Here is a 13,432-nt window from a genome sequence, read left to right as displayed (position 1 = left end):
AAGGGTCTAGGGGTGCGTGGCTTTAAGTAGCTGCCTGGATCCGCATCATAGCTTGTGATTTCATAATGGTCCCTATTGTGTCTCTGGAGTTGGTGCACACTGGGTGCCACTTAGCTCCTCCCGTGAGGGCTACTCCATCAGTCCCTGGGGAATCGGGCCCCCTGACTGACCTGGAGGTTCAGTTGTCCCCAAAACCCAGTGACTGACGTGAGGATGAACCCAACTGGGGGTCACAAAATGACACTTCTGGAAGAGTTACAGGTAGCACGGCCGGGGCTCAAAAGTGCAGTTTTGTGGGTTGGGGTTATTTTTTCCAGTTTGGAAATCGCTTTTTTAGACAGGAACCTGAAGAACAAAGCAGGAGGTGGGTTTTTTTGGTCTGAAACAGTCATCCCTCTCCTGCTGTATGAAATACGTCCAGACTCTCATGGTATGCAGTACAGGTGATGTTATGGGCTGTTTTATTTGCGTATGGGAAGAAAAACCTCCTACAAGTCCGTGGTTTTAGGGCTGTGCCTGAAGGAGGAGGAGGCACGCAGAGGCGTGATGGCTCGTGGACTCGCGTGGACGCAGGGCTGGATGATGGCTGGGAGGACGTAAGGGAGCTCTCCACCCCCAGCCCCAACTTTTCCCTTCTTGTCGTTGCTAAACAGAGACATGACGAGGAGGCAGTGATCGACCGGGGAAGAAGGAGCAACGCTGTCAGTATTTGCTATGAGAAGGAGGAGTTGGAAGGTGAGTCTCTGCTGAGATCCTGGTAGAGGAGCCACCAGCCCAGCGCGTTTTCCCATTGCACAAAGTCTCTCCAGTGTGCCTTGTTGGGTGTCGCATCACGTGCAGCAAAACGTGCCGCGCTTCTCAATAAAGCAGCACAGTTATTGTCAGGTTTTTTACTATTACGGCTTTTTAAACGGAGGGAAAAAGGCCCCCGGGAGGCCACGGTGTGAGTTGTAGCCACGGGGCTCGATAATTGACGGCTTTTTTTCTCGCAGAGGCTGCTCCTGGCTTGGAGAGGTCAGGAGAATCATTTCAGGGCTGCAGACGCGGGGCTGTGATTTTCTTTTTTTGTTCTGGAGTTCATTACGATGGGACTGATTTGACCGTCTCTTGTCGCCTCGTGCCATACAGAGATTTTGACAATAATTAGCTTGTGTTGCTGCTTAATGAGCAAGTCTGAGTGTTGTCCAGCCGAAGCTGGAATTTGAGAAGAGGTCCGATACTTTCAGGGCACTTTTAGATGAGGCGGAGCCAACGCTTGTTGTTGCTGTGTTGTTGCAAAGCTCGAGTAAAATAGGCTTGCAAAAAAGGAGGTCCGGTGAAAATAAGATTAAGGGAAGGTGGTGTTGCTCCTGGGATTTAACCGTGGCTTAGCAAGGCACCGGCCACCTCAGCCATTGCTGCAATGCCGAGAGTGCTGCAAAACACGCCGCTTTTTCGCTTTTCGCAGGCCACCGGACCCTGTACGTGGGCGCGTGGATGCCACTGGTTAGGCAGAGCCACCGGCATCACCGACGCCACAGCCAGAAGCATCGGGAAGGGGAACGGGAGAAGGACTCTGCCCCGACGGAGCAGGGCTACCACTGTAAGTCCCACCGCGGCATTCGCTAAACTCCTGGGGGCAACGTGGGCGCTGGGGCCTTCTGCGAGCAGGTCCCCGTGGCTAGTTTGAGTGAGTTGCTGTTCTTCCGAGGGAAAGTGGCCTTATTGAGCAACACCCTCTTTTTCCCAAGTTTTCTTTTTTTTGTTGGTTGGTTGGGGTTTTTTTTTTAATGCAGTTAAATGCCTAATGGGTGTAGGCTCGTCTTCCTTAGAGGGATCCTGGCTTTAAAAATGGCAATGTGGGGAAGGAAAGCAGCCCATCCTTATGCAGAGGTGGACTAGATGCTTCTCCTTCTCCATGGCTCTGTGCAAGCCCAGACAGACGCAGAGGAGAGGGGCCAGCCCAGTGTTTATGGCTGCACTGGTGCTGATGGCCACTTTGCACGTGAGCGTGATGAGCTGTGTTGAGGCGCGGTAACGGGATGGGTCTTTGCCTTCTGCCCCCAGGCTCCCCGTCCCAGCGGGTGCAGTTCATTCTCAGGACCAAGGAGGACGAGCAGCATGTCCCTCACCACTTGTTCTCCGAGCTGGATGAGATCTGTGTAAAAGAGGGCCGAGATGCCGAGTGGAAGGAAACGGCAAGGTAAATCCCTGCTGCTTGGCTGCGGTGGGAGAGGAGTCCCCGCACCGGCAGCGCCCGTGGGCTCTGCTTTCTCCCCTCCAGGACGCGAAGCTTTTGCAGCTGCAGGTGGCGGCACGAGGAGCCTTCTCCTCTTGCCACCCCGTGGCTCTGTCAAAGGGGTTGCAGAGCTGGGGCTGTTTTCTTGCAATGGGGCTGATCGCACCCGATGTCCACAGGTGGCTGAAGTTTGAGGAGGACGTGGAAGATGGCGGCGAGCGCTGGAGCAAGCCCTACGTTGGCACGCTGTCCTTGCACAGCCTCTCCGAGCTGAGGAGCTGCATCAGCAACGGGTCGGTGCTGCTGGACATTTGTGCCAACAGCATCGAAGAGATTGCAGGTACCGTGGGCGCTGCATCCCTCCGGGAACGGCCGAGCTCAGCTCTTCACTCCCACATCAGACCCTGCCCTAATGGCACGTCCTTTTCCAGAAGTCCCACTGTGTTTTTCTCATGAGCTGTTTTTGGATGTAGACTGGGCGTGCAACAGTCGCACCGTTTTTTTCTTCCCATACGGGGTCCTTTTGAAAGCAGTTTGTGGGGCTGGAGAAGCCACTAGAGAATGTTCTGCAGCCAAAAAGGAGCGTGTGTCAGGGCTTAGCAGGCTGCTCTTAGAAATACGGAGTCCGCGTAAGAGCTGAACCTCCTTAAGGGAACGATTTCTTACAAGCTGTTTCCTCGCATTCTTTTTCTTACTTTTGCCTTAACATCCAGCATTGAAGAGTTTTAAGGCAGAGGTTATCTGGCGATGACCAAGCAGTGTATTCCTGTGGGGAAGATACTTGAAGTTAATTGCAAAAGCCGCTTTGGAGAAGTTATCTTTGGCTGGCGGCAGGTCTCCATTCAGCCCTTTCAAGGGCTGGAGAAGTCGGAGCCGTTCTTAGCACGTTTCTCCCTGGGCTCGGCAAATTGCACTCGATCAGCACGGGAAACTCTGGGAACGTCTGTGCTCTAGATTGCTTATAATTTGGGTAAACGTGTAGAGTCAGAAAGGCCAGGTCGGGCAAGAAAATTGCGTTATTTAGAATGGGCAATATTTATCTTAGCGGAATGATGAATAAGCACTTGGATGATGTTTCTTAGCAAAAGAAAATTCTCGTTTTCGCTGCAAAGGCTGAACATTGTTAAAAGGCCTTGCTGTGCAAGGCTGAGCCGGCATTAGGGTGCAGCCTGTGTGGCACAGCCTTCCCTGGGGGCTTTGGGGGTCGGGACTTGTTGGGGTTTCTGCTCTGACGGCTTCGTTTCCCTTTGCCATCCTCAGATATGATCCTGGCCCAGCAAGAACAGTCCACGGAGTTTGACGAGCACATGCGGGCGCAGGTTCGAGAAGTCCTTTTGAGGAAGCACCACCATCAGAACGAGAAGACAACCAACCTTCTCCCCGCTGTCTGCTCGTCTGCTGACGTGAGCAAGAGGCAGTCAGACCTGCACCTCCTCTACAAGCCAGGTGAGGGTTTCTGCAGGGCTGTGGCCCCATTAGACTTGTCTGGGCAAAGGAGAAGCGTCCCAGTTGCTCCTTGCCCATCTTTCTGAGTGTCTTTCTTCTTCCTACCAGCCCAAACAATCACCCCTTGTCCTTCTCCCACCGCTGCGGAAGCTAAAGATGGGGTGAACCCTGAGAGCAGAGCAATGGATTTAAGCAAGGTGAGACACTCGCAGCTTTCTTACGCCTTTAGGGCCGGCTTTGCTCTTGCAAACTTGGCTGCAGAGTGTGCTGCAGAGCGCTGTGGGCTTTGCTGTTGGGGTAATTGCCTGAAAATCGCTTGTCGTGCCCAGGCGGAGCTGCACTTCATGAAGAAAATTCCCACCGGGGCTGAAGCATCCAACGTGCTGGTAGGAGAGCTGGATTTCCTTCACCAGCCCATCGTGGCATTTGTCCGCCTGAGCCCAGCTGTCCTCCTCTCAGGCATGACAGAAGTTCCCATCCCAACAAGGTGCGAATGAGAAGCGCAAATTTTTTTCCGTAAAAAAGACACCCAACCAAAGATCAAGTTGCAGGCATCAGTTTGGTGTCCCAAGGGAACAAGGCGAGTGGGAGGGGGAGCAAGCACGTTTCCCCCACCCACATCTCCTCGCCTTCGTTTCTCCATTCCCTGCTGTAGCTTTTAAACCCATCGGCCAATTGTAATGAAAGTTGGCCCCCAAATTAAATTTGCCGTCGGCTTGGAAGAATTTCAAATTCATCGCGGCGTCGCTGAGCCTACGTGTCCCGTCTTGAGCCACGCTCTGGGCTGGGAGCTGCCAGGGCTTTCCTTGGGTGCTCTCGGAGCAAGGACACCTTTTTCTCTCTCTCATTTTGTTTTTCCTGCCCAGGTTCCTGTTTGTTTTGCTTGGGCCAGAAGGAAAAGCCCATCAGTACCATGAGATCGGCAGGTCCATGGCCACTATCATGACGGATGAGGTGCGACAAGATGAGATAGCTCCGGGTCATTTTTGCCTTTCTTCAGCTCTCCCTGTCTCTGAAGTAGTGAGGAAGAGGATTTGCTGTCCCAGCTGCCCGCAGCTCTCCAAACAGCCCAGCCCTCTTTCTCACCCCAAAGCAAACACGCAGATTTGCATCACGCCACATCCTGGAGGCTGAAATCCCACCCGGGGTGCATCCTGCACCTCATCCTTCTCGCCGGGGTCCCCAGCACGCTGTCCCCAGTGGTGGCATTGCCAGGGCCAGTAAAACTTCTCTTGCTCTTTAAGCAGAAGGGTATGGTGTGCCATGGGGGACAGGGGCCTCGTGGGGGAGACGATTACAAATGCCATGATGCACAGATTTTTTCCTTTTGGGGGAATATTTCCTGCCCTTTCCAGCAGGAAATTTTGGGGAAAAAGCCTTGCGTTTAGGCAAGAGTTTATTGCACTGGTTAGGACATCCGAGCTGGGTTGTCCTCTCACCAGGTCGTCTTCTATTGGCAGGTTTTCCGTGACGTTGCCTATAAAGCCAAGAACGGGGCTGACCTGGTGGCTGGCATCGACGAGTTTCTGGATCAGGTCACGGTCTTGCCGCCAGGAGAGTGGGATCCATCGATCCGAATCGAGCCCCCGAAAAACGTCCCTTCGCAGGTGGGTGACGCGTCGGCGGGAGGCGCGAGGGGGACGGGCAGGACAGCTGGGGATGCTGTTCAGGGGCCCAAATTCACAAGGTCCTGCTCTGACACAGTCACAGAGCCAGACCAGAAGCAAAACGAGCCAGTGGTTGCAAGTCCATAGCTTTATCTTACTTCCGTTTTAACAGGAAAAAAGGAAGACGCCAGGAGCTCTTGATGACGGTGCTTCTCACAGCACGCTGGAGAAACACTGTGGCCCTGAACTGCAGCGGACGGGAAGGTGGGAGCTTTAATAGTTTGGGTGTTTTTTTTCTGTTTGCCCCTCAAATCTGAGCATGCACCTTCCCTTCTAGCAGGTCTTTGGGGTTAGCTGGTTCAGTGAAGGGGCTCCACATGACCAGCTTGGTCCCCTGGGCTGGGCAGGGGGGAGGTCTGGGCAGCTGGGCTCAGCCCCAGCCATCACCATTGCACGCAGGTTTCCTTGATTTGGGATGAAGGAGAGTGCTTCTTTTTAGCCACGGAAGTTGCTCTGTGCTTGTGATTGCCCTTCTGCAGCAAAGCAAAGTCAGCGTGTTCCTCCAAGAGAACAGACTCTCTTCTTTTTCCTTCCTGCAGGCTCTTTGGAGGTTTGACCCTGGACGTGAAGCGGAAAGCCCCGTGGTTCTGGAGCGACTTCCGGGATGGTCTGAGCCTGCAGTGCCTGGCGTCCTTCCTCTTCCTCTACTGTGCCTGCATGTCCCCTGTCATCACCTTTGGGGGACTGCTGGGGGAGGCGACCAATGGCCACATAGTGAGCCCCTCTCTCTGTTGGGGGCCATGGGGGAGGATCAAACTCAGGCCAAAGTCCTTGCTGCAGTGAATGGGCTTTGGTTGTTGTTTCTCCCTAACGATTTATTTACTCACGGCTGCCTCTCTTCCCCGGACAGAGTGCCATGGAGTCGCTGCTGGGCGCGTCCATGGCCGGCGTGGTGTATTGCCTCTTTGCCGGCCAACCTCTCACCATCCTCGGCAGCACGGGACCCGTGCTCGTGTTCGAGAAGATCCTCTACAAATTCTGCAAGTAAGGCTGGCTGCCGCAGCTGGGTGCTGCGAGAGCCTTCAGAAGGGGGCAGTGATGGAGAAAAGATGCTTTTCTTTTCTTTTCTTTTTCTTAGGGGTAGTTGCTAGATTTTAGTGACAGTCCTTTTGTTGCGATGGCTTTGATGGGAGATAAACCACCCTTATATTGCCATAAGGTTTATTATTAAGCCCCAGCTTGCTGGCAGCAGGTGACTGGGTGCGCACCCAGCTGGTTTCAGTGTTAGGGCGTCAGGGTGATGTGGGAGAACACCACCTGGCCCAAGAGGGACCTGACCTCGAGCAGCCTCCAAGGTGTTAACACAAGATCCTTGTTCAGCAGTGGTAACTAAGTAATTGGCCTCTCCTCCTGTGGGTCTACACCCTACACCACAGCCCCGAGGCTCTCTGTGGTAGTACATGGAAACGGCATTTCCCATCCGCAGCCTTGACACGCTCCAAAATTGCTCCCCGCTTTCCCCGAAGGCAGGCATGGCTCAGGGCCTCTTGCTGGCCTTTCCAGCCTTTGTTTCATTTTGCTTTCGCAGGGAGTACACGCTCTCCTATCTGTCTCTGCGGGCGTGCATTGGGCTGTGGACCGCCTTCTTGTGCATAGTGCTGGTGGCCACCGACGCCAGCTGTTTGGTGTGCTACGTCACCCGCTTCACGGAAGAAGCCTTTGCCTCCCTCATCTGCATCATCTTCATCTACGAGGCTCTGGAGAAGCTGAGTCACCTGCGAGACACCTACCCTGTGCACATGCACAGCAAGCTGGACTTCCTCACCAGCTACTAGTGGGTTTTTTTTCCCCCTGAGAAAGATGCTGCCCCTTGGCAGGAGCTCCGGGCTGCACCTCCATCGCCTTTCCCTTACCCCCCCCGTCTTGGCTTCTCTCCTGCCAGCTGTAAGTGTGAGGCACCGACCCATCCCAGCAACGAAACGCTGCGTTTCTGGGCGAGCAACAAGATCAACGTGTCTGGCATAGCCTGGGAAAACCTCACGGTGACCGTAAGTGCCCCGAGCCACTGCTTCCTCGCGCTGCGGCCATGGGGTCCGGGGGCATTTGCATGGTGCAAAAGTCAGAGCCCTTCAGGGAATGATGGGCTTCAAACTGTGCTAGTGCTGCTCGGAAAAGTCCTTGCTTAGATCTAGCGTGTGCTTTGAACCTGCTTGGTCCTGGGGAGGAGAGTCCACCTTGTCCCAGTCTACCTGGTCCCCAGCATTGTGGGTAGCAAGTGTCCCCCTCAAGCCTGTTGCAGGACAGTACTTCTGACTGGGAGGAAGGTTAAGTAGTGGGTGGTTTGATTACTGTAGAAGTTGTAGGACTTAAGTTCATGCTTGAAAGGTAGTAATTGGCCTCCTTAATGGGTTCCTAGTAACTCCAGGCCTTGCTTTCTCATTCAGTGCTGTCTGTAGGTCCATGCATAAATGTCTGAGCAGCCTCTCAGGCTGTTGTTGCTGGAAGCAGAGCCCGGGCCTAGGGCGGCAGGCTCTTACGGTGGCCTTCATCCCCTCTTGGCCAGGTTCTGCGAGCCCTCCCCTGGGAAGGGACGATTTGTCTCTTCTCCTCCTTTCCTGCCATGGTTGTCTTTAGCCCTCCTTCCCTCTTGCCTCTCTCTCTATCCCCAAGAGTTTCCAGTGTTTCCTTCCCCTCTGGTGTCTTCTTTAGCCACGATTGCTCGAATGGCAGGCAGAGGATGTGCCGAGGGTGTGTGGTATGGCGTCCCCTCACGTCTCATTTCTCCGCTCTGTAGTTCGATGTGTCACTTGTTCAGCTGCTGCTGCTCATTAAATATAAATCTCCATTGGCAGGAGCAGTTACAGGGTCGTGGATCTTGGACCGAGGTCCTCAAAACCCCCTAGCTATGCGAGGTTTCCCTGCCGCACGTGCACTGCCTTTGTGTCCTGACGCTCTGTCTCTCCAGGAATGTCGGTATTTGCGTGGGGAGTTTCAAGGACCTGCCTGTGGACGCGACGGCCCCTACACGCCTGACGTGTTCCTCTGGTGCTGCATCCTCTTCTTCGCCACCTTTGCCCTGTCAGGCTTCTTGAAGAAGTTTAAAACCAGCCGCTACTTTCCAACCAGAGTAAGTAGAAGATGGTGGCCAGCATCCATCTCCACACTCGTTTCCCAAAATGGCTTTCCTGGAGCACTAAGCAGTATTTGCCCCGCCTTGGTCAAGCTGGGAAACGTTGGCCTTGCAGGCCAAGCTCTCCAAGAGCTTGGACGTCCCGCACTCATTTCCATGAGTGCAAAATCATTGTAGCATTTCCCACCTGCCTCGTGACCTGCCCCAGATTGAAGATTTTTTTTTTTTTTTTTTTTTTTAATTTTTCCTCCTCAGGTAGTAGGAAGTCAGGTTTCCCAAAGTTTTGGGGGTTGGGGTTTTGGTTTTTTTTTCCTTACCTTCTGCGCATTATGTGCTCGAGCGGAAAGTAGATTCGAATGAGGAGCTTCCTTTTGAGGACTAAAGGATGCCTCAGTGCCTTGTTGCCATTGTAGCTGTGAGTGTAGCTGTAGTGGCAGACATCTGTTTTCTTATTTTTAATATTATTATTATTATTTTTAGGTTTTGACTTAAACCAACCCTTGTCCACCTAATTAAGCTTTTTTTATTGTCTGACACCAGATGTCACAGGGACAAACACAGCAACAGTATCTAAGCAAGGGATCAGGCTGCATGTGCTCAGAGGGGTGGTGGGATTTGGTTAACCAGCCTAACGTTGTGGATGTCTGCAACTCTGGCATCTCACGTTACGGCCCTGTTTGCCATGCCCCTTTCACCTCTGGTTTCTTGCCCCAGGTACGGTCCACAGTGAGCGACTTTGCTGTCTTCCTCACCATCGTCATCATGGTGCTCCTTGACTTTGTGGCTGGGATCCCATCGCCGAAGCTCCAGGTCCCCCATGCGTTCAAGGTACTGGGGTGTTTTGGCACGTGGGGGTGCCACAAGGTGATGCCGGGGCAGGGCAGGGCTGAGTCTGGAGGAGATGCTGGGGGTGTGAGCATCTCCTCTTCCACCTCCAAGTGCCTTGCTTCCTCCTGGAACCGAGAAGATGGCCCCAAAACTAGACACCTACAGGAGAAGTATCTAGAGGTGCTTGCAAAGAGGACACCGGCACTGCTGAAGCCCACGGGAGAGGGGGACGTGAAGCCAGGGCTGGGAGGTGCTCTGACACAGGGAGGGAGGGGAAAATGAAAGCCAGTGGAGTGCCTGGGCTGGGAGACGATGCTGACGTGTGGGCTTTGTTGCAGCCTACCAGAGACGACCGCGGGTGGTTCATCAACCCCATAGGACCCAACCCTTGGTGGACGGTGTTGGCTGCGCTCATCCCAGCTCTGCTCTGCACCATCTTGATATTCATGGACCAGCAGATCAGTGCCGTTATTGTGAACAGGAAGGAGCACAAGCTGAAGGTAAGGGCCTGCGAGAGATGACCCCAGCCCCAGCCCCTTCTGGGCTGCAGGTCTGGGGAGAAGCTCTTATTCCCGATGCTTTCTGAAGGCATTGGTTTGGGACAAGGCCAGGCTGCGTGGCAGGATGCTCTCCTGGATTAACGATGATGCAGGGAGCAAGTGACAGGGCAGTTCAGATGAGCAACCTTTTGGAGGAGCAAATTAATCTTGGAGCAATATAGAAGCGCCTTTTTGTTTTAAAATGGCAGCAGCAGCAGGTGTGGGGAATGAATTGTTTTGATGCGCTGCCAGGGATAACTCAGAGTCACGCCTTCCTTGCAAGTGGTAGAATTTTCTTTGTGAGTGAAAAAAATGGTTTGGTGGTTTTGGGTTGTGGGGTGGCTTTTTTTTTTTTTTTGGAGAAGTATGTATCGCACAAGCTCCCCATATCCCTTGCATCTGAACTCCTGCCCGATTTTCATGCCAGGTGCGTGTGCAAAGCTTGCATACACCCTTACTTGTTTCCATTTCTTGTTTTAAATTCTGAAGAAGTTGACTTGTGCTCGAGCCGGGTTTGAGTCTGCCTTGCGACGTTCTCCTTGCTCTTGTGCTATGGGATGCTCTGTTTCTTGTTTTCCTGCCTGCAGAAAGGATGCGGGTACCACCTGGACCTTTTTGTGGTGGCCGTGATGCTCGGGGTGTGCTCTGTGATGGGGCTGCCCTGGTTTGTGGCTGCGACCGTCCTGTCCATCACCCACGTGAATAGCCTCAAAGTAGAGTCTGACTGCTCAGCTCCAGGAGAACAACCCAAGTTTCTGGGGATACGAGAGCAGAGAGTCACTGGCTTGCTGATCTTTGTGCTCATGGGCTGCTCCGTCTTCTTCACTTCCGTGTTAAAGGTGAGAGGAAAATGCAAACCACCCAACAACCGCGAGCTTGTTGGAGGTTACAGAAAACCAGTCCCCTCTCTGCAGGCCTGAGGAGTTAGTTGTGGAGCGGAGGAGGAGGAGGTGATCCCAACCCTTGGGGCTCGACCCACGGTGGGAACCAGCCTCGGTTAGGCTTTGCAGCCCTTCAGGCCCCCGTTTGGTGTGCTCGAGGCGAGCGAGCAACGCAACTGCTTGAATTTTCGGGTGTCTTTCAGGCCCGCCCATGTTTATGGGTTACAGTTGAGCATATTCAGACCAGCACATCTGCTCTCTTTCAAACAGGCAGCCCTTTACTGGCTGCAATTTGCTGCCCAAATGCCCCGGAGCAGCCATTCCCAGGAGCTAAACACACTGAGGTCATCCCCGTGGGCTTCCTTGCACGTTCCTCCCACAAAGTAATCTCGTCTCTAGGCTAAAAGGAGGCATGTGGCCTTTGCCTGTTGCCCCAAGAATAGGCAGAAGTGTTTTTCTGCCGCCACGGACTGCGGCATAGGGCAGCACGGGTGAAATTGCCTATTTTCCTCCAAGCTTTCTGGAAAATAGGATTATTCTGAGGAGAGGTAACTCCAAAGTTCAGCCTAAAGCAGAGCCTTAGCTCACTCGTGCGCACAAAATCTTTAATGGTTAAAATCTGACCCATCTCTAAGCCTGAATGGAAGCTGGAAAGCTTCAAGCAATTTTAGGCAGTGCCTGTGGAAGAGGGTGGTAATACTGAAAATGCAATATAGAAAAAGAAACGATTGCATTCTTTTTTTTTTTTCTTTCTCCCCCCCCAGTTTATACCAATGCCTGTGCTTTATGGCGTCTTTCTCTACATGGGTGTGTCGTCGCTCAGAGGAATTCAGGTACGGACTCTTTTACAGCGTGCAGCGTGTCGGCTCCCTGGTATTTTGTCTCCGTAGCAGCAGGGAAAAAAAGCAGTGGCATGGGAAAAACTTCTCGCAGAGCAAGCAATGAAAGTCTTTTGTGTAAGCAAAAGATTGGTGGAGGCACAGGAGGTATATAGGGCTGGGAGGACCAGGCAAGTTCAGCGCTCTCTGTTTCAGGGTTTAGGGCAGGTCAGTGTTTGGTTACGTGAAAGCGGGGGAATTCAGTGCAAAGGGAAGGCAGTTTCTACCACTGGTGGAAATCCTCGCTTGGGGGATTCAGTGGGCCGAGAAATGCTACTAATGGAATGGCATGGAATAGTTGCCGTTTGGTGGGCAGCTCTCGGGGGCAAGCCGGTTGATAGATGGAGCAAAGGGAAAATGGGTGCTGCTCCCAGGAGGAACGCGGTGGGATCCAGGATTTCTGACGGCAAGCGAGATGCTGCAAACTGCCTCCCCGTCTCGAGAGGGCCAGAACCTTGCCGCAGTCCCAAGGTGGCAACCTCTCCCTTTTGTTTTGCAGTTCTTTGATCGCTTGAAGCTGTTTTGGATGCCGGCGAAACACCAGCCGGATTTCATCTACCTGCGGCACGTGCCCTTGCGAAAGGTGCATTTGTTCACGGTGATCCAGCTGACCTGCCTCGTCCTGCTCTGGACCATCAAGGTGTCCCGTGCCGCCATCATCTTTCCCATGATGGTAAGAGCTGCCGCCGCTCGGCAGCGGGGTGTTTGCAGCGTTGGAGTGAGAGGTGGCATCGTCTCTGAGCTCACCGCATCTTCCCTCTTACTCGCGAAGGTTTTGGCTCTCGTCTTTGTCCGGAAAGCGATGGATTTCTGCTTCTCAAAGCGAGAGCTCAGCTTTCTGGATGACCTTATGCCAGAAAGGAAGAAGAAGTTGGACGATGCCAGAAATGAAGCTGGAGAAGAAGAAGAGGTAAGGCTTGCTGGGTCCTCGGGGCTGGACATCTCCGTCGGGCTGTGAGATTGCCTGTTTCTCTTTCAGCTTGTCTGGAAACGTTGGGGGAAGATCAGCACTCAGTCGAAATAGATCCCAATAGGCTGGGTCCCACGTTGTAACCTTTGTTTCCTCAAGTAGCAGTGAGCTGAACACTTGAATACAGGTGTAATTTTTAAAACGAGTCGTTTTTCACAAAGGTCATTATCATTATGATGATTATTATTAGATGCTGCTGCTGCTGCTGGCAAGATTTGCTCATAATCGTGTTTTGAACACACAATCCCCCTGCCCCGAAATCTTTGGAGTGAACGGTTTCTCCCCTGCTGCACTAATACCTATAGCTGCCAAGGGGCAGAAGGGGAGGGCAGACTGCTAAGTTTGTGCTGGGCATTCAGCTTATCTCCACTTTGACCAAAGACAGAGAACGTGATTTGTCCCTTTTTTACATCAGGAGTCCAGGAGGGCGATGGAAGCTGCTGCTGCTGCAAGTTCAGTTCAGCTGAACGTGGGGAAGACGAGCGATGTGGATATCCCAAAGCAAGGCAGTGACAGGTAAAGCCCCAGCAAGCGCCAGGACCCCCGGCAAGATTAGCTTGAAGGTGTTTGGCAGAGTTTTCTCCACTTGCCTCTTGGTGGGGCATTCCACAGAAACCAGCAGGCAGCTTGGTGGGAAAATCAAATTCGGGGGCAGGGCTGCAGGAGGTGATCGCAGGGCAAGCCACCCCAAGCAGAGCGGCTGCAGCACTCGCGTTTGACCCCCAAACCTTGCATCATCAGTGCCTTTACGGTAGCTGGAGATCCTCATACTTACACATGCGGAGTTGCAGGCGTGATCTGTACCAGCAGTGGCTTAGGAACCCGGACCGGGGCTAGACCCCAGCAAGAGCCTTTGCACAGAGCTGTTGCTCTGCAGCTCCCCGGCTTGCCTCCCAAAACTCCTCATCCAGCAAAACCTCCCACACTTATGCGGA

The 13,432-nt window shown here is 53.2% G+C and overlaps 1 protein-coding gene across 2 annotated transcripts; it reads left to right on the top strand.

The window, feature by feature from the left end:
- Nucleotides 1–318: 318 nt before the first annotated feature.
- On the top strand, nucleotides 319–12,501 carry LOC138684213 (electroneutral sodium bicarbonate exchanger 1-like). 2 transcript variants are annotated; one of them, XM_069777917.1, is made up of 21 exons: nucleotides 319–735; nucleotides 1,448–1,594; nucleotides 2,047–2,182; nucleotides 2,398–2,558; nucleotides 3,479–3,664; nucleotides 3,773–3,861; nucleotides 3,994–4,151; nucleotides 4,531–4,618; nucleotides 5,125–5,271; nucleotides 5,444–5,535; nucleotides 5,871–6,045; nucleotides 6,182–6,315; nucleotides 6,860–7,105; nucleotides 7,214–7,319; nucleotides 8,237–8,398; nucleotides 9,116–9,229; nucleotides 9,568–9,729; nucleotides 10,356–10,607; nucleotides 11,414–11,482; nucleotides 12,027–12,200; nucleotides 12,300–12,501. In XM_069777917.1, the coding sequence occupies exons 1-21, from the start codon at nucleotides 447–449 to the stop codon at nucleotides 12,483–12,485; spliced, it is 3,273 nt and encodes a 1,090-aa protein (XP_069634018.1). In that variant the 5' UTR covers nucleotides 319–446; the 3' UTR covers nucleotides 12,486–12,501. The 2 variants fall into 2 exon arrangements, with proteins under 2 accessions (XP_069634018.1, XP_069634017.1); XM_069777916.1 differs by having other exon boundaries at nucleotides 3,940–4,151.
- Nucleotides 12,502–13,432: the final 931 nt, after the last annotated feature.

The sequence above is a fragment of the Haliaeetus albicilla genome, unplaced genomic scaffold (genome assembly GCF_947461875.1).
Source record: "Haliaeetus albicilla unplaced genomic scaffold, bHalAlb1.1 scaffold_135, whole genome shotgun sequence".
Classification (NCBI taxonomy): domain Eukaryota; kingdom Metazoa; phylum Chordata; class Aves; order Accipitriformes; family Accipitridae; genus Haliaeetus; species Haliaeetus albicilla.
The sequence above is the reverse complement of the archived record's forward strand: the minus strand, read 5'-3'. Positions and strand labels throughout refer to the sequence as shown.

Coding starts and splice junctions, on each gene's coding strand:
- LOC138684213 (XM_069777916.1), top strand. CDS start 447: ATGTTATGGGCTGTTTTATTTGCGTATGGGAAGAAAAACCTCCTACAA. Junction 3,862..3,939: donor GAGCAATGGATTTAAGCAAG/GTGAGACACTCG, acceptor TGTGCTGCAGAG/CGCTGTGGGCTTTGCTGTTG. Junction 4,152..4,530: donor GAAGTTCCCATCCCAACAAG/GTGCGAATGAGA, acceptor TTTCCTGCCCAG/GTTCCTGTTTGTTTTGCTTG.